General features: G+C 42.7%; 2 protein-coding genes across 13 annotated transcripts in view; both read right to left on the reverse strand.

Annotated features, from left to right (window-relative positions):
• The window catches only part of LOC111862388 (prosaposin), a 54,283-nt gene extending 44,558 nt beyond the window's left edge, over positions 1-9,725 (reverse strand). The window contains exons 1-3 of the mRNA XM_023847734.2: positions 9,521-9,725; positions 5,203-5,281; positions 1,986-2,133 (exon numbers count right to left, since the gene is read on the reverse strand). Coding sequence (XP_023703502.1) covers positions 1,986-2,133; positions 5,203-5,281; positions 9,521-9,560 — 267 coding nt within the window. The 5' untranslated portion in view covers positions 9,561-9,725. The remainder of the gene's footprint in view (positions 1-1,985; positions 2,134-5,202; positions 5,282-9,520) is intronic.
• Positions 9,726-13,837: 4,112 nt separating this feature from the next.
• LOC111862384 (cytochrome P450 4c3) overlaps positions 13,838-27,029 on the reverse strand; it is a 373,344-nt gene continuing 360,152 nt past the window's right edge. For 10 of the 12 annotated variants that reach the window (XM_023847719.2, XM_023847720.2, XM_033750643.1 and 7 more), the window contains 3 exons: positions 26,438-26,609; positions 15,893-16,072; positions 13,838-14,041 (listed from right to left, as the gene is read on the reverse strand). In XM_023847719.2, coding sequence (XP_023703487.1) covers positions 13,878-14,041; positions 15,893-16,072; positions 26,438-26,609 — 516 coding nt within the window. In that variant the 3' untranslated portion in view covers positions 13,838-13,877. Of the gene's footprint in view, positions 14,042-15,892; positions 16,073-26,437; positions 26,610-27,029 lie in introns of those variants that run through there. The other 2 variants (XM_033750645.1, XM_033750647.1) reach the window with 2 other exon arrangements.

Raw genomic sequence — 27,029 nt, forward strand, 5'->3', positions numbered from 1 at the left:
ATGAAATATGGATAGCGAGACTGGAATAAATTCAGGTGCTATATAGAGTTATACTTCTATGTTAGCATCTTCACCCATACATGGATGGAAACGGTGGCAAAATGTGGACATTTTCGGGGAAGGAAAGGAAGAGGCAGATGGGAATCTTAGGAAATGTGAGAAGGATGTAAAAAGGCAACATCAAGTCTTTCTACATACACTTCAACGTGTGGTATGAACAATATACTCAATACAAAGTTAAACTATTTTTAGGTATCTCATGTGCTATACATTTCCCACAGATCAAAATAAAAAGTGTAAATCTGTGCTCTTTGCTTCATGCAATTACAGTATTTATATTATTTGGAAAAAATGACACATATTTTCACCAATTTCAATTTTAACGAAACGACTTTGAACACTGAAGTGCTTAAAATCTTAATGAAGGAAATTTATCACTGAGATTACCAATTGGAGATTTTTAAAACTGAGCATTACATGAAGAGAAGCTTAAACTGAGGAACATCAAATGGATGTTCTATTGTGTCTGTTTGATGCTGTCAGAAGTTAATTTTTTATAATATGTCTAATTCTTTCTAACACACCTACAAAAGTAAATAAAGGTATCCCTGTAACAGGCCGTGGAGTAGCATAGGGTTGTGAGATATTCAGGTTCCCACATTTTCTAGACACTCGGCTCATAGATGGCAGCAAGGTTGTCAGCCTTATGCGCCAGCTGCCCTTTGGCCCCTAGAACATTCTAAGAATATTCCTGGTACTCATTTCTGTTAGAGGCTGAGTCGACCCCAGGGCCACAGGGCCACAGTGCAGCTGGAAGGATTAGGTCAATTGAAAAAAAATCCAATGTCATTAGGACTTGAACCCACGACCTTCTGGCTTGTAGCAAAGTGCCTGAACCAACTACGCTACCGCATGCCTTAGCCGTTCTAAGTAGCAGCATGATATAATCCATTGTTATAAAAAGCTGAAATGGTAAATTTGTCCCTGTGCTCAACTAATTTAACACTATGCCATGAAGGAGTATGTGGGAGCAGATGTTTTCTTGACCTCGGCACTAGTTGGAGGTGAGTGGTCAGTTTCAAGACCCTGCCATTTTACGCCGAGGAAAGTGCCTCTGGTTCCCATTGGACAGGAGGCTAGGTGGGCCACTGAGCCAGTCTCGAAGATGTGAGGAAGAGAAAATTTCCGGGACTCAAAATTCCAGCCCGTCTATAGTCAAACCTGTAGCCAGTAGGTATACTGACTGCGCTACCCAACTCCAATCCATTGTCATAGCGAGGCATAATTTCTATCGGAAAAATAAAATTCCCGGGCGCTTTGTAAAGTCACAACAGAGAGCTACTGAGTCTATTTAAGCCTCTTATGCATTCAGAGGAATGGATTTTAGTGACGAAGTTTACTATCTGCCTCTGTCTCTTTGTCCTTACGAATTTCACTCTAGTTTTGTTTTGTTTTGTTTTGTTTTGTTTTGTTTTAAGGTCAATATCCTAATCCGGTTTATGGTCATGAGTATGGATGGCTTGCAGTCATATCAAACTTCAACTAGACACGAAAGCAATGCCAGAAGAAACTATTTCCTCAAATGGGAAAAATCCAATGATGTCATCGGGACTTGAACCCGCAACCTTCTGGCTTGTAGCATAGTGCCTTGACCAACTACGCTACCGCGTCTGACACACCTATTGCAAACTAAAAACACGTAAGTGATGCATTATGACATATTTGCCTATCAACTGAAACAGAAGGTGCAGAGTGGTCTATAAAAGTCACATTTGTGTAGGCACTTCAATTTGAAGTATCTTTTCATACATCTGACTCCATAGGGAACTTTTTGGGTGAAGAAACCTGAAGACAATTCATCAGTAGCATTGTCAAATGCATAAACTGATCATTTTGTTGGAAGAATTGGATAAGGCAGGGTTCATTCTACTTCCCATCGATATTATATTGCATACTACATTATTGTTACGGTTTAATGTTTTCACCTGTGTTTCATTGCTCTCCAGTTGATCTCGAGCCTCCTTCACCATTTCCAAACAGATCTTGCAGACATCATCATCATCCGGGGGCAGTTTCTGATGCTCCCACACTGTCTGGATACAATGTTTCACAGCTCCACATGATTTAGCATGCCTGCACAATCAAGAGTGTCTCAAAGAACAGATCATGTACATGCAGGAACATACCACAAATGGAACTCCTTGTGCATCAAGCTTATTATTCAGTTGTAGCTTATTAAATAATGACATCAGTAACTGAGGATATACAATGTCAAATGTCAAGATGACCAGTAAATAATGAATGAAAAGGATGTGGAAGGAAGCAATTGTGGCTTAATTTATTAGCCCAGCACTTGCCTGGAGGGACTCAGTAAAACGATGAAAACGTTGGCCACTATGCTTCCTGAAACAAATAAATTGGAGACTTCTACTTTTTGGGACATAATGTTGCGTATTCTGCTAAAAGCCAAACATTTTGGAAGAACATATCACCTTCACCTTCAGGATCAAAGAATAAACCAAGCAAGAAACCAGCATGAATCTGGCAGCAAGCTCTGCTGTCGCTCCAAAATGTCGGTCGACTTTCAATGGAACACATGACATTACACCCCAGAACACAGACTCTTCATTATCACTTATGTTGGAAAATCAAATCCTATTGTCATATATATAAGGGGGATGGCATGACTAATAATAATGGGTTCTGGATTTGATGGTTGGGTTTATTGGCACTTCCTTACAATTACAGTCAATTATAACAGCTCAGACACTGGACTCCTTCTGAACGCATCTGATGAATCTCTATGCAGGACCTCTGACTCCTGTCTGAATCTCTAATATCAGACTGATCTCTATGCAATCAGACTCTGAATCTATAAAAGCAATGAATTTTATAGCTGCCTGAAAACCTAACAGCAATCACTGCCTCCAAGGGGACCGTTTCTGTTCTTCAGGAATGCGTTGTCTCGGAAACCATGTTTTAATTCCCAAGCAACGGTTTGGTTTTCAAAATGTTTACAACTTCCAGTGTCCACATCCACATAAACCATGTTTCATAATTAGTTGGTTCCCATAAATCATTCTCTCCATAGCAACTAGTTCGCCTATTTGTTTCCCAGAAACAGCCCACATGCCACACTATAAATAAATTTGTAGTAGTAACATACCATATTTACTTTGCAAAAGCCTGTCATCATTTTCAACTTCAAGGCATTTCAATGTAAATTTAAAAAAAGTCCTCAACCACATGGCCACTGTACCTAGTTTCAATAACATCCTGTGTACTAACAAAATGCTCCTAATCAAAGGCCCAAGAATCGGGCTCCTTGACCTTTCCAAGCATAGTTACTCTTACAAGCTTAGGTAACTCAGCTGGCTCGCTTTGAACCCTCTAAAGCATAGTGGTTACTACAAGCACCATCTGCTTTAACATTCAGAAACTCTGTACTTGTATATTGTATATATTTTGTGTTTCATATGCCTCTCATGATAAAAAGTTATTATCTCCCTAAACAGAATTAACTGGTTGGTCTTTCATAAAGGAAAAATAGTGGGTTTCCTATGAGACAGGAACTGAGCCTAAATAATACTTCAATATTATTTCGATTAATTTCATGTTTCAGAGTTAAAATTTCTTTTTCAAGTTATTTGTGTTAAATTTCATGCAAAATCCAAACTGAGAAAAGCTAATAACTCAGCAATTTTTGCTCCTCATTCATTATATTTAAAAGTAATACAAAAATGTTAGATGTAAAAAATATAGTTATTAATATATTATAATATAGTTATTAATTTTCTTTAAAAGTGGATAATCATCATAGGGCTTTGAATCACCCTGCATGTATCCAGAGATATACATACCGTATGTCCAAAAAGTATCCGACTTTATTTTTTTCTGCTGTAAGTAATGGCCAAAGGGGGGGGGGAACTGAGCGTAGTGGTAGAGAGGACTTTCATGCGCATGTGTGATTTTTTGCTGAGTCGCAACACTGCCGCATGCGTCTGTCGCTGCCAGAGAGTGAAGTGGTGTAACATATGTTCGTCACATTCTCTTTCGCTCAAGATGACAGAATGCTTGGAGCAGCAATACTGCATTAAGTTCTGCCAGAAACTTGGGGATACCCACGCAGAAACAATTCACAAAATTCAGCAGCCTTTCAGCGATGATGCAATGGGGGGTCACTCAAACAACAGCTTTAAACATGGCCGTATGTCGGCGGACAGTGAGCAGCGTTCTGGGAGACCGTCAACAAGCCGAAATGCTTATGTCATTGAAAACGTGCAGACACTGATCATGCAGGACCGTTGTTTGGCCATCTGTGAAGTTGCTGATGAGGTTGGGATCAGCAGAGGTTCCGCAAACACAATTTTAACTGAGGATTTGGGCATGCGAAGAGTGGCGGCAAAATTTGTACCCAAGCCGCTTTCGCCGGAGCAGCAACAACTCCGCCATGAGGTCGCGCAGGACATGCTGGAGTGCACCAACAGGGATCCTGAGTTCCTGAAGACTGTGATCACTGGTGACGAGTTGTGGGTGTATGGATATGAACCGGAAACCAAGATCCAGGTGTCACAATGGAAGCATCCAACATCCCTGACGCCCAAAAGAGCACGACAGGTTCGGAGCAATGTGAAGGTGACACTGACTGTTTTTTTCGATTACCGGGGTGTCGCGCATCATGAGTATGCACCACTAGGCCAGACTGTCAATAAGGAGTACTACCAAGAAGTCCTCCACCATCTTCATGATGCAGTTTGGCGCAAGAGACCGGAGCTGTGGGACACACGCAACTGGCAGCTGCATCATGACAAAGTCCCAGCTCATTCATCACACCTAATCCAGGGTTTCCTGGCCAAGCATGGCATTCCGCAGGTTCGCCAGGCTCCCTACTCTTCTGACATGGCTCCTTGTGATTTCTGGCTGTTCCCGAGATTGAAGACACCGCTGAAAGGCTCCTGTTTTGACAGCCACAAGGACATCATACAGAACGCGATGGCGCAGCTGCATGCCATTCCAAAAAAGCCTTCCAGAATTGCTTCCAGCGATGGAAGGACCGCTGGGCTAAGTGTGTGGAGTCACAAGGGGCCTACTTTGAAGGCGATTAGGTATTGTAACCACCCAGATACAGAACTTTTTTTTTCCCGGCCCCAAGGTCGGATACTTTTGGACAGAGCAGTATACTTGTACTCCATGCATACTTACGTAATATTCTGACACCAATACGATGGTCCCCAAGTGCATTCTTTGGCACCCAGTAAGTATGAATTAACTCCAAGTGAAACTGAAAGAAAATTACAGATTACACCTAAAATTCCTTTCATAATTTTATATTCCAGTCATTGTGACTGATCACAACAGAAATACTGAATAAGAGAACCTTTTATTGCCAGCTATTTTATTGGACACAAAGTCTTGTGGTTCTCACAATATCCTTTTTCCAGACAAGTATGGCTGTTGGTGGTCTACTCAAGGGCCCTTGGATCTTAATAATGTGCAAAAATATAACATAATGACACATCAGATACATAAGCAACCTCAAGCTGTCAAAACACTTTCCAAGTTAGACACATTTCAAAGGTGCCATGGCAAAAACAAACTTCCATAACACAAGAATTACACAAATAATATGTTGGCCACTGTCCACTGTCTGGAGTACCTTTCATAAACACAGCATTTCAGAAGCTGACTCAACTCCCACTTTCAGGTGACTGTTACTACAGTAACAGATCTTTACTACTTTTGTATTTTTAATATCAGTGGTGACAGATGGAGTCAAAATCAGATAGTTTTTTAATATTAGGCCAATATGTTAATAAGGTATGAAATAACTGCCTACACAACTAGTTATTTAATGCCTATACACAATAATTGACTCCACGGAGATGAGCCTTTACTGGGAAGCCACTAGCTGTGCAGCTACTCAAGAATTTCCCAACATTCTATGGAACCCGAAGGTTCACTACAATGTTCACAAGAGTCCTCCACTGGTCCCTATCCTGAGCCAGATCAATCCAGTCCACATCACCCTATCCTAAGTCCTGGTCTTAGTGGTTTCTTTCCTTCTGGCTTTCCCACAAATATCCTACAAGCATTCCTCCTCTCCCCATTCGTGCTACATGCCCTGCTCATCACACTCTCCTTGACTTCATTATTCTAATTATACTTGGAGAACAGTACAGGTTATAAAGCTCCTCACTGTGCAGTTTTCTCCAACCTCCTGTCACTTCATCCCTCTTCTGTCCAAATATTCTCCTCAACACCCTGTTCTCAAACACCCTCAGTATGTTCCTACCTTAATGTCAGAGACCAAGTTTCACACCCATACAGAACCAAAGGGAACATTAATTTTGTATATTATAATTTTTACGCTTTTAGATAGTAGACGAGAAGACAAAAGGTTCTTCACTAAATGGTAGGAAGCATTACCCGAGTTCAGCTTACTCTTAATCTCCTTCTGAATCAGGTTTTGATTTGTTACTGTTGTTCCCAAACATTTAAATGATCCCATATTTTCAAAGAGTCTGTCAGCTATCTTTATGTCACGATTTTGCCCTGCATTCTGGTAATGATTCTATACCAACCTCCTTACCAGCGTCAATTAAAGTCTGTGTGTTTCTCTTTATAGTATTTATATTATCACTCAGCAGATTCACACTATCAGCATAGACCAACAGCTGATGTGTCCCGTTTAATTTCATTCAGCCTCACCTGGTTTTGTTGGTTCTTTCTAATGACATATTCTAAAGCAAAGTTGAAAAGCAGTGGCGATAAAGCATCTCCTTGATTTAAACCATTCTGGATAGGAGATTTATCAGACAAATGTTTACCTACACGGACTTCACTATACGTTTCGTTTAAACACATTTCATTCAACCTACCTAGTTTTATGGGTATCCCAAACTCTATCAGAATATTGTATAATTCTTCCCTCCTAACTGAATCAAAGGTTTTCTTGGGGTCTACAAATAGTTGATGTACTATCTCATTGTACTACCATTTTTTCTCCAATATCTGACGAATCCAAAAGATCTGATTAGTAGTTGATCTGTTACATCGAAACCCACACTGATGCTCCCCAGTAATTTCATTTATGTGTGGACTTAACCTTGAGAGAAGAATATTTGATAAAATTTTGTATGAAGTTGATAGTAGTGATATCCCTGGATAATTACTACAGTCAGTTTTATCACCCTTCTTGTGAACTGGTACAATAAGAGACTCCTTCCACTGATCAGGCAACCTTTCCTTATGCCAAATAGAAGTAATTAGCTTATGGATCTTAGAATGTAATATTCCACTTCTGCCTGAATAAGTTCTGCCAGAATTCGATCACTATCTGGCGATTTATACCGTTTCAAGTTTGCAGTAGCAATTTCAATCTCAAAAGGGCTAGGATTAGTTGCCAACGACTTAGTTGTATGTATTTCTACCTGCCTAACCTCACTGACCCTATGTACATTCAATAACTGAGAGAAGCAGTTCTCCCATCTGTGCCATATGTTAGTGGCAATTGCAAGCAGAGCACCATTTTCATCTTCCACTAACTTTCTTTTAGGTTCAACTGGGACAAACAGATGACCCCACTTGTGAACAGTGCCTGAAAAGGATGAATCAGCAACACACATCCTATGCGATTGTGAGGCCATAGCTTACTTAAGCTTTCACCGCTTGGGCAAGTTTTTTATGGAGCCAAGTGACTCCTATGACACCCCTATAAACAAAGAACCACATTTCATTTGAAGTGTAGGATCGATAAAGGGTTAAACAAAAAAGGGGAAGCACAGCAGATCATTGATGGTCGCAGTGCAAGGACCAGAAGGGCCCACCCATTATGCATTCATTCATTCATACTTTTAGGTTGGTAAGCCCTCTTCAGTTCATTTATTCCTCTATACAGGTCTCTAATGATATCCGTGCAATGAATATTTTAGTAGATAATAGTCAGTAGTTAAATCTAAGAGGATTCATTGAACCCTTAGGGGTTAGAGTGTAATTCTGTGCATAGATGTCAAACGAAAATTGCCACTTTTCTTGCTACCATGAAATTCCATAAGACTATAAATGAAATCAGTGTACTGCAACCTATTTTTTGTCCTGAGATGTCTCTTAGGGGTGGTACTCCACATAGGGAACCTAATCAGATGATAGCAATGAAAATCAGGTGACTAAGGGCTGGCTCCCAAATCCTAATCAGTTGTGGCTGCAGGAAAAGGTAGAAGGGTGTTACCCCGCTATTTTAGAGCAGGTACAGCAGTGGAGTTCAGCATCCCTCTCCACCCCCTATCATGGTTAGAGGTATCATCAAGGTTTTCTACAGACAGCTTAGCCTGCACTTCAAGTGGCAGGCACCAGTAGGGATTATTATGATCTATGGTACCTACCCATCTATGTTCCTACCCCCTAGCCAGATGCCAGGAAGATGTCAAATTTTAGTTTAAGAAAGTTTGTGTTTCACTTAATGTTTATTTTTAATCTTATTAACACAACTTTCAATGGCTGTGCGGCAGCTGCCACACTGCCAAATTTTCATGCATTATTTCACTATCTCTACAATATGTTTTAGCCTTATAAGGCCATCCTCAGGTATATCTTATATGTATGCTGCTTCATTACATCAGTTCCCTATCGATGGAAGCACCACTTAAAATTGAAAGTCAGTTAAAACAGTTCAAATGTTTTTAAATTAACACGAGTAATAATTCAAGTTTTTCACTTATTAAAGGCTACCACAATGATGCACACTTCTTCCACAGTTATTTTGTGTAGCTGTATTGTTTATCTATAAACTGCCCAAACTGATCAGATGCAGACTACTGGAAATCAAAAGCTAATACAGATCATGCCTTCCTAATCCCAAAATGTATAAATCTTCCCGCTATACCGACTTCCACAACAAAAACTGTATTATGAAGGATGACAATAGAGAAAGTAAAGGGAAAGTAACAGGTACCGTACCAATCACTTTTACCTTCTTGATATTACATTTTTCACAGACAAAAAATTACTGATTTTCTACCTAAATAACTCATTTACCACTTGAGCTTTCCGGTATGAGCTCTGCACAAAACCAGTTACACTGTATATGACTGAATGACAAGGTGACTGAAAACTATGATCTTTGTACCCTATCTCTGCAACTTTTCATTGTCTGTGGCCTAGTCAGAACAATGTACCACATGAAAAGTGTATGTATAATGCATGATACTACCTTTATAAAGCCCAACATATACATGGGCAGACAAAATTTAGACAACTGAACAGGAATGCATTCCGTTTCAATATGCCTAGTATATGTGGATAACACAATTTCACAATATAACACCAACTGTAATGTATAATAGGATACAAAACATATTTTGACAATCATAACCAAATATCTAAGTAGGGGGAGAAAATAATATTAAAATTATGATAAAGTTCAGCTATCTACGCAACATCGCCATAAGACTGATTGCGAAGTAATTTCAACTAACGTATTATATATACATACAAGAAATTAGACACTGCGTTGCATCCTTACCGCAGATTAGTCCAAGCACTGTTAAATACAGCAACTTCATCTTCACTGCCAAAGATACACTGACACAAGAATTAAAATTGCACTTTTCTTCTCTATGTTTAATCACCTGCGACGTTTCTTAGATCACACTTCTTTCGAAACATAAAGTTCAGCATAGACAACCAACGACCACCAAAGACAATCTAGCAACAAACAGCACTGCCACCACACACCGTTCACGCAAACTACCAACGATACCAATATACACGCTATTAAAATTTACTTGCAACCAGTGGCGTGTCGTGACACCGTGCCAATTTGTAACTGTCACACGTTCGCAGCTTGTAGTGCATAAACTGAAAGTAGATAGTGTCTGTCAATCCATCCTTCCAGAGGTTTAATTTTAAAATATTCTGATGGCTTTCGATTCCGTTTGGTACTTGGGTTTACTGACTATTGCACCATGACGCCTGAGGGCCTAGAAAGTGAAACCAGGGAAGATGTCCATTGCTAAGCAACAGCTCTGTAAACACATTCCTACTACAACGGATACATACGCAACAGAGGAAGCGGCGACGGCCAGCTGAAATTTACCCGGCCGACCGATATCTGACCACAGTTGCACGACTACCAGAGCCGTGAGACAGAAAAATATGGTAGAGTCCCGCGGAACCTGGAATCAAGAAAGACTGTGTTGGCAAAACCAGCAGCAGTTTACCTGACCTCATCTAGCTGAAGTTAAGGCATGATTTGCTGCACATTGACAGAGGTCCCTGTGCTGTATGAATATTATTTATTACAGTAAAGTGACAAAGCATGTAATGGTGTCCATAGCCTATAAATATCCTTACCTGGGCGCTGTGTGAGTGTTGGTACACTCATAATAAATTGCAGTGCAACATATGTAACGTCTGCTCAGAAAGACCAACTCCTCTCATTGAAGAGAAGGCCCCATTTCATAACATGCAAGTGATTTTGGAAAGACCAAAAATTTGGTAATGGGTCCCGGTGGGCCGGAAATGAAGAATGTGTGTGCTGCCGACGACCAGCAGCAAATTACTGCTCTGCTTTAGGTTAGTCGTGAGTTGGGGGAGCCGGCACTCGTAGTCAGTGATTCGCCATGAGCACGAAAGGAAAGGAAACTCCATTATTAGAAGCCGCCACGAAGCAACGGCTATTTAAGGTGCAACAGACCGAGGAGTCTTAGTATGTAGCAGTAGTAGTAGTATGTGTAAGGGGTGGGCCTTAAAATCCGGCCCTTGCACTGCGACCTTCAATGATCTATTGTGCTTCCCCTTTGAATTAGCCCGTTATTATTCCTACACTTCGAATGAAATGTAGGACTTCATTTATGGGGGCGCCATAAAAGTCACTTGGTTCTATAAAGAACTGGCCCAGGTGACGAAATCTTAGATACGCTATGGCCCCACAATCACATAGGATGTGTGTGGCTGATTCATCTTCTTGTAAGCACCTCTCACAGGTTGGGTCATCTGTCTATCCCAGTTTGAAAAGGTGCCCTTTTAGGTGGCAGTGTCCTGTAAGTAATCCTGCCACACATCTTAATTGACCTCTGTTAATTTCAACAGGCCCTTCTTTCTTCTGGCAGAGGGTCCAAATACAAATCCCTTTTCCTGTTTGAGTCCATTTATGGATTCTCAGTGTTTTCTGTGATTTCTATATGTCCAGTCCCTGATCGCTTTCTTGGCAACCCCAATTGAGTTGCCGCAGGCTGGTTCAGAGTCCTGTGAACGGCTATTGAGATCCCTTTCTTGCCAGCGGATATGCGGTTTCATTCCTTACAATACCCTCATGACCTGGCACCCTTATCAATTGAACTCTGTTATGTCTGGCCAGTTGTATGAGAGATTGGTGGCAGTCCCAGACCAATTTTGAAGTGATTTGGTGTGTACCAAGTGCTTTAATTGTAGCTTGACTATCTGGTAGAATACAGATGTTCCTATTTTTAGAGTGTGTATCTAAAGTCTCAAATGCGCATGCCTTGAGTTTGCACTGTAGTTATTCGTAGTGTGTGTAGATAGCGAAAGACTTATAACTATATATAGTTACGTTTAACAAGCTTTCAGCAAATTCAATAATCAATAAGGGCTCCGTGTATAATTATGAACACCTAACAAAATAATATATATAGTTAATTATTATAACTTTAAATTCTTTTTATCGAAATAAAAATGAAAACTTTTATACGTCTATTAATTATCACAACATTTCTTTAATAGCTCTGAGACAATGGCTTTGTAACGGGCATTCTACGCCCTCCATTTTCGGCGTCCTTCACTGCGTATTCTGCAGACGTTTGGGGCTTCAAGTTTCCTATGTTGGTTTTATCATATAGACTGTTAATACTGTGGCATAGCTTCTCTGCCACAAAAGCTTGTTATCGATAATAAAAAGAAATTTCAAAGTGTATCGATTTTACATGAAACACAAATTTCAACATCGGAGGTGATCTTATTTACTGGGACAGGTAAAGTTGCCCCTGTGCTTAACTAATTAAGCACTACGCCATGAAGGCGTATGGGGGAGTGGATGTATAGATCCACGTTTTTTTGACCTCGGCACTAGTTGGAGGTGAGTGGTCATTTTCACAAACTGATAATTTGCTTTGCTTTGCTTTGATACGACACGGACCGCACAGAGAATGGCAAAATTAAGGAGATACACAGACACGGTCTCATAAGCCTCATAAGCCTAAACAATTAGGGAGGTAGACAGACGGACAAACAGGCAGGCAGGCAGACAAGGACAAAGTGATATTTTATTATTTTTTCAAAATAAGTAAAATAGAGTAAAAATTACGATATTGAAAGTAAATGTTCTACTTTTACAGTCAAGTAAGAGTGCCAAAGAAAGATAAACAACGTTAAGAGGGTTATTCTCTGTGGACCTCACAAAATTACACACGAAAAGTAATTATGATATAGACATCACGTTCCTCGGTGCCGTGACAAAACTGTCGTGGAAAGGTCCTAATATTTTGGGGGAAAAATGAAATAGTAGTGTTAAAAGTGAGAGTGTGCACCCAAGACCCACGCAGTGAACGCGTATTGGGATACAGAAAGGAAACGGACGCGACGGGTTACCTTCAAGCTCAAATATCACCCCGGGTGAGAAGACCAAAGCGGGACACACTGGACAGAGAGCTGAGTCGTCCCCAGACCCCTTCTGGATGTGACGGCCAAGGGAACAAGTATGGAAGAATTCCAACTACATCCTTTGAAATTTTTTACTCTTTCTTATATGCTACATAAGAATCCCATTTAAAACTGTATTTTTATACACGCTATTTCGAAGAATTTCATGCTTCAAAGATGAAGTGTTCATAACTGCAATAACAAAGGTAAAGTTATCCCTATATTTAATTACTTCAGCACCACTCCATGAAGACGTATGGAGGAGTGGAAATATAGGTCCACTAATCTTAACCTCGACGTTAGTGACGTTAGTGACCAGCTTCATACACCGGCCGCTTTATTCTTCGGAACCCAGAGCCGATCTGGACGGTGTAGAATAGAGAAAAGTCTCTTGCCTCTGATGGGAACCGAACCGTACCGCCTGCAGCCCGTCGCTATAGCGTCCCCTATATCTGCGATAGTTCAACAGAGAATTATAAGCCACTTGCATTTTTATGGAGACAATAAATTCAAGATGTGGTAAAAAAATTCATCAACTATGTACTGTGGTCTCGGTTTTCTAGACCGCAGTCGCTACTTTGTCATTCAGGTAGCTCCTCATTTATCCTCATGAGGCTGAGTGGATCCCGTTCGAGACCAAGTACTTCTCAGAAAATATAGTAGCACCGGGAATTGAAACCGGGACCTTTGAATCTCTAGCCAGGAACTCTGAACACTAGCCCACAGATTAACGGCCGTGGGTATCAGTTCTGTTGACCACGCGTCACCCTTTATCCGCGAGAGTTGACAGTAACTTCGCCGACAAGCTGCGGTCGCTCGGTCAGTATAGTTCGTTTCAGGACTAAAAGCCAAGGAGTTTGGTCTTAGTTTAGTTTCTTAGTTTATGTACTGTGATTGGTTCACAGTTATTTTTCAGTTCGGGTACCAAATTGGCTGTTAGCCCTATTAGTTATGGATCGCCCGCACTTTCGGATAGCGTTAGTTATTCTCATGACTGAAATTCCACCAGAATGAAATAGTTAATTTACTGGATAACAGGTACAGTACACGAACACACAGTACAGTGATAGTTTGGAAGCTTCTTTTTACTTATATACAGTAAATATTATTACTTTTAGTAAGCGATGACAAGTAGCATTGCCAAAGATACAGATGATTGGTGACCTAAATGAAACTAAAAACAGACATATGAAAATGATTTTATTGAAGCTAAACAGAAAAAATCACGTTGTTCTTGGGAAGATCTTGATTCTCAAGCCGTGTTTTGGTCTCAGGATGAGTTCCCCTAGAAGCGTCAGATCTTCTCTTCTGTCCACAGCTTCTACTCGGTACGTCCTCAGGATCGAGGCAATTACAGCTTTTTCTTCGAGCAAGGCGAATTTTTGGCCTGAGGAAAGAAGAAATGTTACGTCATATTTCAGGTTTAGCATGACAGGAAGATATGCTGTTTGAACAACGTAAGATAGTGCCGCTTTCTTCAGTGCTCCCCAAATCGTCTCAGTTTAGCTAGACGATGAGGTTTTTACGGACCTGAAAGTAAATACTACTTATACTAAGAGTTTCAAACCAAAATTTTGTCTACACTGCGAAATGAGCACTCGTGCAATTTTTCTCTCTTTTGGTTAAGTAGAGCTTACAAAGTTCCTGAAGAAACTTATTAGCACAGTAATTCTCTGCCTCATCTCTGTGGCGACATACAGAATTATGAAGGCCTATCAAATATGCCTATGGGGAAGGCGATAGCGTAGCTGGTTGAGTCAATACGGCACAAGCCGGAAGGTTGCTGGTTCGATTCCAATGAGATTACTATATGTTTCAATTGACGTAATGCTTCCAGCTGCAACTATAGTCCTGGGGTCGACTCAGGCTCTAAAAGAAATTAATGTTCCTGGGGGAAACTGACGGCCAGTTGGTGCGTAAGGCTGGGAATCTCACCGATTGTTTAGAAAATGTGGGAGCCTCGACGTCTCACAACCCTATGGGCCTCCATGGCCTGTTACAGGGATAACTTAACTTTCTTCTTTATCAGTATGCATGTACAGTAAACTATGTTCACATGACTGCCCATGCCATTCATGTAGGCTATGGACAAATCCATTGCGCTTCACAGAACAGCCTAACGTTCAGGCGGTTTGGCGCTGGCTTCTCGCCGCTGGTGACTTCACAAGCGATTTGTGGTAACTCATTAGTAATGAAGCAGGGTTTCTTCGAGTTTCTTTGGTTTTCCACTACTCCATTCCAATCTGTCGCCGCCCCTTGACCACACAGCACACTATCACATCCACCCTAACCCGGAACTTGGTTCGTTACAGAGTAAGGCAAAAAGATAAAATTGTCCTTGTGTTTAATTAATTAATCATCACGCCACGAAGACGTATGGGGGGAGGTATAGCTCCATTATTCTTGACCTCGGCATTACATCGACGTTTATGGTCAGCTTCACGCCTCTGCCGTTTTTCTCTGGGGGATAGAGCCCAGTACATTCTGGATATTAGGCTGGGTGGGCCTCGGAGGCGGCATGGAAGCTGTGAAGAAGAGAAATATTTTGAACTTGCTGGAATCGAACCCAAGCTGTCCAGCCCGTAGTCCGTTGCGATACCGAATGAGCTATCCTGGCTCCTCAAAACTTGTCGCTTTCTCTTTAAAATAAACTTTTAATAATTTCTACTATACATATTATCGATAAATTAGTAAAATTCTATAGTCAGTGTATCAATAATTGCTTGATTAGTTGGGGGAAGGTGTTGTAGGGAAATGGTTTAGAGTTTGAATGCCACGGGGCAGGCATTGTGAAACAAACTTGGGTTTGTGTCATGAATAAACACTGGCGGCCATCCAGGGCAGCAGGTAATCTTCAAAACCCCAAGACGTAGGTCTATATAAAGCCAATGCATACGTACGCATGCGCTACAGTCGCAAGGTACAAAGATCGAGGGCACGTCCGGACAGAATTTTGCATTATGTTTACTCTCAGTCGAGTCCAGTTGAGTCATCGGATTCTGAACCCAGACAGGTACACTGTTACAAATATTATGTTTCTGGATTTTATCCATTGTCCTGTTTTTATCTAGAACGGCACCCTGCTAATACAACGTTTCGGAGACAATCTCCGAAACGTTGTGTTTTGAAAAATAAGCAGGATTGTGTTCTAGGTAAAAGCAGGACAATGGATAATGTCCAGAAACATGATATTTGTACTAATGTACCATCGTCAAAACAAAACATTAAAGATGCTTACCTATACAGTTCCTGGGTCCTGCACTGAAAGGGATATAAGCATACGGGTGGCGGCCCAAAACATTCTCTGGTAAAAATCTGTCGGGGTTAAATTTCTCGGGCTGCGGAAACGTTTCTGGGTTGCGATGTAGCATATATGTCAGGACGAGTGCTGTAGTCCCGGCTGGCACGGTGTAGTGAGCTGTGAACAGGCAATGTAAGATTTCTATGGGCTGAGTGAGATTATGGTAACATTGTACACCGTCAAAGAGCTGAACGCGCTGGTCACGGATAATAGAAATTCTGCCGGTAGATGAATTTACCGAAGAGTCTCTCGGTTGCCAACTCTCGTTACTTTAATAAAAGAGAAATTCTTATTTATAACAAATTCTTGATATTGTATTTCATTTAGTATTGGTTGCAACAATGTGATGACTGGATTGTTGTGAGTTCGCACTCTCTGCAGTGTGCGTGCGCGCGCGTGCCTGTATGGGTATATAAATACATATTTATAAGGCGAAGTTGTCCTTGTGATTAATGAATTGAAGCATATTGGGGAGTGGTGGTACACCTCCACCATCCTTGACCTCGGTACTAGCTGGAGGTGAGTGGTCAGCTTCGCGCCCCGGCCGCTTCACCCCCCAGTACCCACTGGATAGGAGGTTGGGTGAACCGCAGGGCCGGTCTAGACGCTGTGGGGAAGAAAATTCTTGCCCCTATCGGGAATAGAACCCTGGCTATCCAGCCCATAGCCTGTCGGTATACCGACTGAGCTATCCTCTCTCTCACTCTCTCTCTCTCTATATATATATATATACTTTAATTGACTGAGTTGTTAGTAATTCTGAATATAGGCCACGCCATAGCTCAAGCGGTTAGTCGCTGTCTTCCCAACGCGGTGGCCTGGGTTCGATCCCGGGTCTGGTCAAGTGGGATTTGTGGTGGACAAAGTGGCGCTGGGGCAGGTTTTCTCCGAGTACTTCGGTTTCCCCTGCCAATCTTCATTCCACCAGTTGCTCCACAATAACCCTCACTTATCATCTGGGGCCGGTACAATAGGCCAGAAGTGGCCGCAGTACAACGGACTTAGTCCCACCCCACTAGCAATACAAAAACTCTGAATATATAGCGTCGAATGACTAATGAATTATGAACTGGAAAGGATGCAGAAAGATGCTACCGGCACCTGCTTGGAGGAACTAAGGACAACTACGGAAACCATCCATCAGTATAGTCGATGTCCCTGCCGAGATTCGAACCGAACACCTCCTGGTCAGAAGCTCTAACCCTTGGGCCAACTTTTCTATGAATGGAATGGAATTTCTGATATAATAGGAACCGAGTACTCTCCCAGATTTCGAGAACTTTGTACGAGAGGGGGAAGCGGGTTAGTTTAATTAACTCTTCAAAGCAGGTGGAAAACACAGATATCTCTGCGCTCTGTAGGTTCGCTACGAAAGCTGCAGGTTGGGAACTAGTTCACTCCATACCGCCACTGATACGCGGCAATGGCTTAGAATTCACGGATGATTAATGCAACTTGTGAACTGTTTTGTTGGCACACATGGATCAGCTGATTATTCACTGCGGTTGGAGTTCCCGTAGCTACCCATATTCATTATCGTGCTCATGGTGACGACGTGTTTGTCATTGAAAAGAAACATTTACTTTGTTTCGGCTCGAACATTCCATGAATCACACATGTGACTGTGAATCATGGCAGCGTTACAGCAGACCGACTGGACTGTGGCACTGCGCAAGTCCGTTGCCACATACTGCCTACGTCGCTGTCGTCTCTTCTGATGCTATGGATCCAACCATTGGTCGATATTATATTCGAAAAAAATGATGAACGCATAAGGAACCGTATCAGAAATATTTGCTCTTGTAAAATATTTAATTAAGGTATGCAAATTTATGCTTCCTTGTGATGCAATAAAATAGGCATAGCAGGGTGTATGAAATACCTGATTTAACTAAATTGTCAGGCTTAATCGTCTTCCAAGTAAACGAACAGAAAAAGAAAATTGTCATTATCTGAAAATCGACAATTTTCCAGCTATGATACAGTACAAGAAGTTCTGAGAAGAACTAAATGTCTACTTGTCTTTGATATGATACGGACTGCACAGAAAACGAAAAACATCAGACGGCGCCACAGAGACGCACAGACAGCATAGCGATCACATACACCTCCTTTTATTTTTTTTTTTAAATAAGGAAAGTAGGCTAATAATATAACACCAAGCAGGAATTCCTGGCCGACAGCGATCCGCGGATCACAGGTTGAGTATGGGAGATTCGGATGACTGCTTGTGATAGTTTGAAATGCCATAACCTTTATTACGCTTCAACGAATATGTTGAATTCTAGTCTGACTTGAATGGCCTACTGCGGGTTTCTGCGGTAATTCGCCATAACTTTGAAAATACAAACAAAAACTTGGGAAGTATTTAGATATTCATACAGTCGACTTTAATTTCACGTTCCCATCAACGTCCTGGGTTTGTATGAGGTTCTAAAACCAAAATTCTTCTAGATTTCTTGTTTCTTTTATGCTTATTACAAGTATGCCATTCTTCAACTCCGCCCAATGCAGCCTACACCCACACACTCCGTTTTTAAAGGTATAAAGGTGGGATAAAAAGTAGTGGCAACACCTCTATAGTTCTGAAATGACTTTATTACCTGAGGTAAACACACTTACATTCCTTCAATATAATTGCCCCCATGTGTACCGCCTTCTGCCAAATTCGTGGAAGGCATCGTACACCTTCAGTGCGTCCGCTTCTGTTGATATCCAGCAGTGACCGCCCGACAGCACGAATAATCTCATCTCTTGTGTTGTAACGTAACCCTCGCAGTGGTTCATTCATTTTGGCAAAGATGTCATAATCGCACGGACTCATATCGGGTGAGTATGGCGGATGTTGCAGTATCTCCCATGGCCAGCGGCGAAGGAGATCCTCGATAGCGTCAGCAGTATGAGCCCTTGCATTGTCATGTAGGATGATGGGGTTCGTTGCTAACAAGTGTCGTCGCTTTCTCCTGAGTGCTGGACGAAGATGATTACCCAGGGAATTGTAGTAGTAGGCAGCGTTTGCTGTCTGTCGTTGAGGTACAGTGTGGTGCAGTATCACTCCATCAGTGTCATATGCCACAATGAATATCGCCTTCACATTACTCTGTGTAGGGCGCACTTTCTTTGGAGAAGATTGCCTCCATTCATTTGATTGTCACTTCAAGTGCGGTTGGTATGAGCGAGCCCGAGTTTCGCCCAGAGTGACGATCCTTCCAAGGAAGTCGTCACCTTCCCTCTGGTACCGGTCCAACAAGTCCTGTGCAATTGCATAACGTTGCCATTGTTGCACCTCGGACATTGTATGGGGTACCCAACGCGCTGCAAATTTGCGGTATCCAAGAATATCGTGCAGAATGTGGAGCACGGTTTTGTGACATACGCCTACCTCAGCAGCTCACTCCCACGCAGCCCATCGACGATCGACATCCAGCAAAGAAGCAAGAAGCTGAACTGTGTGGTTGTCAACATGGGGTCGTCCTGAACGGCATCCCTCCCTTTACAGAACAATTTCACTCATCGCGCCACTGTGCGATATGGCAAAGCAGCATCACCACGTGCTTCTCGCAGTCCCTGATAACAGTTTTGTGCACTAAGACCTCGTGCAACTTCATTTTTTTTTCAGGAGCGTTGTTCTTGTTTCGTAAACATGTTGTTAGGGCGCTTGAACTGGGCTCCTGCACTTCAGGACGATGCACAATGCAACTCAATGAAAAAACCAGAGTCACTCACTGCACTACTTCAACTGAACTTCTGCTGCCAGCTACAGACGGCGCTAGTGCCACCTGACGCACATCTTTCATGTTACAGCAGTGTTGCCACTACTTTTTATCCAACCCTTATATATTTTCATATTATCCTTCCATCTATACCTATATCTTCCAAGAGGTCTCTTTCTTTCGGGTTTTACGATAAAAATTGTCATCGCATTCATCTCTAGCGTTCGTGCTAACTCTCCCTACCCTCTCATTCTTCTCGATCTGATGACCCCAATAGCGTTTGGTGAGTAGTAGATGGCAAACTATGAAGCTCATCATTTTATGTGAGTTCAAATCTCCCTCTTGCTGTTTCCTCTGTCTTATGTGACAATACTTCCCTCAGAACCCTCTGCTCAAGCACCAGCAGTCTGTGTTCTTAATGCAAGATATCGAAGTACACATCCATAACAGAAGGCAGAATGATTCATCAGCAGGGAAATAAAATGAATATTCACAAACTTGCAGGATGTTTCTTGCGGTTTATAAGGAAAGTGCTGCTTGATGAATATCTGCGTAGCTTAGAGATATTCTCAAGTGACCGTGTCCTCCTTGTTATGCACCAGATATCGATATGTTGCTAATAGGCCTACAGATAAAATGAGCCCCTAACAGTAACGATAAAGCCTGCCTTCCTACTGCATAGACTTCTATATGTTTCTTATTATTATTAGTGTTAATTTATTATATTTTTGTGAAGAACTTATTACTTAAGCACATATTCAGCGGCCTCCGTAGTCTAGAGGTAACGTTCGCACCTCATGACTCGTGGTACGCGGGTTCAAATACCCGGCGGAGGTAGTCGAATTTTTAAGGGCGGAAAATTTCAGGGAACAAGTCCTCCGGGAGGGACTTTAAGCTGTGTGTCCTGTGTCGTAACTTTACGACACGTAAAAGAACCTCATATCCCCAAAGGGGATCACTGAGCCAAATTTCAGGACGTTTCCCGCCCAACAATAGTCTCTAAGGCCTCTGATAGATGGGGGAAGCATTATAGACAGCGCTAAGCAAGTGGTCGAACTCGCTTGCTCGGCGGGACTGATGGTACGCACCATTTATCGGTAGGGTATAGAGACTGGTAGAATATCATAGAGGGAAGCACAATAGATCAAACTGGTCGCGGTGCATGGGGAAACCCACCCTCTCTAAATAAATAACTAACTAACTAACTAACTAACTAACTAACTAACTAAGCACATATTCTGTCTACTCGTTAAATGTATTTGGGATAACCTTAAAGCCATGTACGTGTATTTACTGTGACAGTCGGAACCTGTTACAGTTCTCCGTGGACGCTATTGTCCTTTTTAGTCGTTTCGGAAGGGTAACTGGTTTATTGGCGAGACCGATTTATTAGCGTGTTATGGCTTGTTTTTCTCATCTGGACAGAAAACAACTGTCTTGTTTTGTTTACATGCAGTTTGGATGCCCGGGAGGGGACAAGGTCACCACAGGAGGCAAGTCTGTAGTTTTCCGCAGATGTGCATTTTGTTTTTATTGACATGCGTAGCTGCCCTCGGAAGAGTGCAGCTGGACCCTAAACTAAAGAATGTAACCGATTTCACATGTTGGGGTTCCGAGTTCTATATCTTGGAACTGTTGTGTTCTCAAAGTCGTTGTATGATTGGCTTGTGCTGATTGCATGATGACTTTGACTAGTTAAAATCAGGCAACGGGAGAGACGAATTCTTGTCTGGGGGGGATGTCAGCTGAAATACTAGGAGAGGAAGCGACACTCTCACAGTATGCTTCTCTTGGAGACTTGGCGTTTTGAATTAATCGGAGTCAGACATAACCGGCCCACACTCTTCATACTTCTCCAAATTTATCAGCTCTTCGTTTTGGAACGTTAAATTTTGACAGTATTAAAGGGCCATATTACTCCTTGTTTGCGAAGGAAGTTGCGAAGTTTCACTTCCGGACAAATAAACAGTTCATGAACAGTGAAAGTTGTGTTGTTAGTTTGGAGCGGTTGACTGGCTTAAACGGCGCAGCTACCAGTTGCCTTAGTTATTGCCATGACACAAAACATGAGAGTGAGCCGAGGTAGAGCAGCCGATATAGCGACTGCCTACGGACTGGACGACCGAAGGGTCGGAGTTCGAGTCCCGGTAGGGCCAGAATATTTTCTTCTCCATATCGTCCAGACCGGCTCTGGGGCCCACCCAGCCTCCTATCCAATGGGTACGGGGTGCTATTTCTCCGGGGGTAAACCACCAGTGGCGTGAAACTGACCACTCACTCCGGCTAGTGCGGAGGTCAAGAAAATGTGGATCTATACATCCACTCCACCATACGCCTTCATGGCGTAGTGTTAATTAGTTAAGCACACGGACAATTTTACCTTACCTTTTACGAACCCGAGAGGAGTTAAGTGGTCTACCGAAGCCGTCATAAGTACAAAGGAAGGAAAAGGGACAGTTATATTACCTTACCAATAGATTCCACACAACACGTGTATGTATAAATGTTTATGATCTCCAGCTGTTCGTTAGTTTTCGTCATCAAACAGAAATGGAAGGGGAAGTTTCTCGCTAGTTGACATTCCAGAAATTTATTACTTTAATAAATTCTGATTATTCTTCGAAATTTTGCTATTTTACATCATTGAGGGCAGGGCCTTAATTTTAGTGGCGCTAGTGTCGCACAAGCTAGCATATCCGCCATGTTTTTATTGTATTGCTGGCTGTATGGGATTGAAAATGTATGAAGTTGGAGGGACTCCAGTGAAATACTTAGCACCATAAACGATTATATACTCCCAAAACTTAAGACAACAAAATGAATATGAAATATATTAATTGAAAATAATAAAAGTCGAAATTAATTCTCCTTGATACCTATTCTGCGTTTGTGTTGTCCTGTATGTAGGTAGCGCCTTGCGACGGGCTGGTCACTTGCCCAAGGAATCCTACCGACTGTGAAAAATGATTACGTAACTAAATAAAAGGCCAGAGCCCTGAATGGGCTGGAAGAGCCATTGAAAAAATAAGTTGCGTGTGGATTGAATCCTGCTTTAATAAAGCTCGAATATTCGTATATCGACTACGTGGATACAAAATTCGTAACAATCAGCCAACTGATTCAAATATTTATATTGGGGACACACAAGCAATCACACACATATGCATCACTGTTATTTCAAAAACCTTCTTATACCTTAAGGAAGTAAGGTAGGCTGAAACGTGTTACTTAAATTTGAGTAACAGGTTACTTTTGAGGGAAAGGGAATTTGCATGTACTCTCCACCTTTGCAGTTCAGCACTCAGAACTGTTATAGAAAACTGTTTTTCTTGGGAGTCTAATAGAATTTAAAAGTGTTGTTCTAGAGGAGAGGGATTCCTGGGAAAGATAAGACCAAACAACGACCGATTTCCTTGATAATAGACAAACACTGCAAACCTCCCATTATGGGAATACTTGTTAAACTTGTTCCTAATTCAGAACGTGCGCTTAATGGAGAGCACAGAGGTTGATTGAATAAGGTTCAAATACATGAAAGGAGGATAATGACAGAGCAACCGTACAGTCTAGTTGTAGTGTCGGATAGGAAAGCAGTCATACAAGTGACTGTGAGATTAAAAAATCATCGTAAATAGATTATGTAATTATAAGGAAAACTTCGCTTACATTAGACAAGTCCGTTGTACCTATTTATCTCGTGAGTCATAACACTTGAGATACAGCATTTAACAACTTCTCTATCTGTAGGAAGGTAGAGAAGATAATCATAAAGGTTTCTCTTTGCTTAATTAATTAAGCGCCACGCCATGGAGATACTAGTATATGAGGGAAACAAACAAAACAAAAACAAACTCCACTGTTTTAGTCCGCAAGCGAACTATACCGACCGATCGACTGCCGCTTGTCGGTGAAGTTTAGTGCCAACTTTTGCGGATAGAGGGTGTTGCGTTGTCAGCGCAACGAATCCCCGCGGTCGTCAATTTCGGTTTTCTAGACCGGAGCCACTTGTTTCCTTGAAACACCTCGTCAATTATCCTCACGAGGCTGAGTGGACCCCGTTGCAGACCCACTACTTCTCAGAAAATTTGGTAGCGCCGGGAATCGAACTCGGACCTCTGAATCTGTTGCAAGGAACTGTGACCACTAGACCACAGAGGCGGTCGATATATGAGGGAATAGTGTTGCAAATATACCATTGTAACCTCGCCCCTAGATGGAGGTGGGTGGTCAGCTTCGCGCCCCTGCCGCTTTGTCCTCGGAGAAAGAGAATACGTTACCCATCGAATAGAAGGCAGCGTGGGTCTCAGAGCCGCCGTGGAGAAGAGAAGGGTCTGTTGCCTCTGCCAGGAACAGAAACCCAATTCCACGACAGTCCAGCCAGTAGCCCGTCGCAATACCGACGGAGTTGGCGCAGCGGTACTGGTCTAAATTCATATTCGGGAGATGCTAGGTTAGGACGTCGGTTGAGACACATCAGCTGTAGGGAATGAGGCCTTTCGTAGTCTTCCCAGTCCCTCCATGCAAACGCTGGGATACTATCACAATTATACTATAATATACTATCACAAGTAACGGCCGCTTGGTTGAGGCACTATGCTACAAGCCGCAAGGTAACGGGTTCTTTCCCGATGAGGTCATTGGATTTTTCGATTGATCTGTTCCTACCAGCCGCACTATGGCCCTGGGTCGACTCAGCCTCTAACATAAATGAGTACCAGGAATCTTCCTGGGCCATCTGTGAGCTGAGTGTCTAGAAAAATATGGGAACCTCGACGTCTCACAATTCTATGGGCCTCCACGGCCTGTTACAGGGATAGCTTCACCTTTTTTTACCGCTTTCTACCAAATGCTTTCCCGGATGAGATGATGAGTGTGGAGCAGTCGGTGGAATGAGAACTGGCAGGGGAAATCGAGGTACTAGGAGAAAACACGCCCCATTGCCACCTAGTTCACCAGAAATCACACATGATCTGACATGGGATAGAACAAGGCCTGCTACGGTGGAAGTCGGCGAGTAGCCGCATGAGCTATGGACACTGCCTAGATGCTGACGGCGTTTAAAATATCAAATACAAAAAAGGGAACTCGAACAGAAAGAGAAAGGAAGCCATGACGATAAACTTACGAACTCTGAACCCTGCGCATGATACAGTGACACAAGGACGGCTGATAAGACCTTGGGAGTGCTGCGTGGACCGGTTCTTAAATGATCCCGTGGAGCCGAATATTTCTTGAGAAACTGATAATAGCCTTTTTATGGCAACCGTAGCTTCCTTCCATTTATGCCTAGGTCAACCTTATGGCTCCTTCCTTTCGGACTTTGCAAATCAAATTATGTGAATATAAAATTAAATAATATTTAGTAAAATATTGTGATGGGCACCCGGTAGCGCAGTTGGCTGAGGCACTATGCTACAAGTCGGAAATTTGCGGGTTCGAGTCCCGATGAGGTGGAGTTTTTCAATTTACCTAATCCTTCCAGTCGCACTATGGCCCTGGGGTCGCCTCAGCCTCTAGCAGAAATGAGTACCAGGAATCTTCTTCTGGGGGGCGGGGGCTAAAGGGCGGCCGGTGAGTAAGGCTGACAACCTTATCTGTGAGCCGATTGTCTAGAGAAAATGTGGGAGCCTCGATGTCTCACGACCCTATGGGGCTGCACGACCTGTTACAAGGGCAGCTTTACTTTTTTTTTGTATTTTTACCTATGAGAAGTTATTAGTATCGAAATAACTTTGATAGAAGTCGTTAACGTCGATGAACTCCTTACGTTAGGACATGTAAACACTTTCACTCATATAAACCAAAACAGATATGCCGCAAGACACTATCGAATACATATTCTGAAGATGATTACGGGTCTATCATACATAGCACAGCTTTCTGCATTACAATGGTAAGGCAGCATGAAAGCAAATATTTTCTTTCATCAGTGACTTCAAAATATTATTAATTTTAAGTGTTTTACGAATTTATAATTCGATTTTGCTGGTACAGCACCCACACTACGGGCTGGACGACTGAAGAGTACGGGGTTCGATTCCTGATAGGGGCACAAGACCTTTCTCTTATCCATAATGTTCAGACGGCTCTGTGGTCCACTCAGCCTCCTATATAAATTAAACCAGGAACTGTTCCCCCTGAGAGTAAAGCGACAGGAGCGTGAAGCTGACCACTCAGCCTCTTCTAGTATCCACTGGACAGACAGCCACAATAGCTCAGTCGGTATAGCGATGTGATACCGGCTGGACAGCCGGGGTTAGATTCCCGGCAGGGACAAGAGAGCTTTCACTTCTTCATGACGTCCAGACCGGCTCCGGAGACACCCAGCCTCCTATCCAGTGTGGACTAGGAGCTCCTTCCATGGTGGGTAAAGTGGCTGAGGCGTGAAGCTGACCACTCACTTCAATCTAGTCATGGCAGGAGCTATACCTCTACTCGCCTACATATCTTCATGGCGTGGTGCTTAATTAATTAAGCAGAGGGACAACTTTACCTTGCCGTTGGATAAAGTCTGATCTGCTCTGCACGCGCTGATGGTGTGTCTCTGCTAGGAAAGTGGAACCCAGGTTGTCCAGCCTATGGCCAGTCACCATTACTTCGCCTTCTGGTTGGGGAGGCAAAGAAGTTCAGGAGGATAGGTTGGCTTATGACGACAGTCGTGGTGTTCGGGAAATATGCTGTGAGGACAGAGTGTGCGCAGTGATGTGCTGTGTACGATGTTCGAAGTTTCGCGATCTGGTGCCAGGGATTCAGCGGGCGTTGAACTTACCGACTTTAATGTCTTCGTTGAGCTGGCGCGCTATCACCGGGACACTGGGGTACAGCCGCAGGGCTTCCTTTATGCAGCATTCCAAGTACTTCATACTGTTCAGGTCCTTCATGGTGAAGCGACGCTCTGTGTCCGTACCCAGGATCTCGTTAATCTCCTCTCTAACTTTCTCCTGCACATAAAACACGTCGGCCACTTCATAATCAGTAAAAAAAGGTAAATCTATCCCTGTAACACGCCGAGGAAGTCCATACGGTTGTGAGACGTCGAGGTTCCCACATTTTCTACACAGTCGGCTCATAGATGGAGGTGAGGATGTCAGCCTTACGCGCCGGCCGCCCATCGACGAAGATTCCTGGCAATCATTTGTGTTAGAGGCTGAGTCGACCCCAGGGCCGTAATGCGGCTGGAAGGATTAGGTCAATTGAAAAGCTCCACCCCATCAGCACGCGAACCAGTGATTTTCCAGCTTGTAGCTTTACCGTTTGCCACGTCATAAGCAGTAAGCGCTGGTGAGATGAAGGTCTGCAAGTGTTCAAGCGCCACAACATGCAGACGCATGAGGAAGTGGTCATGCTCGCCGCTTGGGGGG

This window comes from Cryptotermes secundus, unplaced genomic scaffold (assembly GCF_002891405.2).
Source record: "Cryptotermes secundus unplaced genomic scaffold, Csec_1.0 scaffold671, whole genome shotgun sequence".
Classification (NCBI taxonomy): Eukaryota; Metazoa; Arthropoda; class Insecta; order Blattodea; family Kalotermitidae; genus Cryptotermes; species Cryptotermes secundus.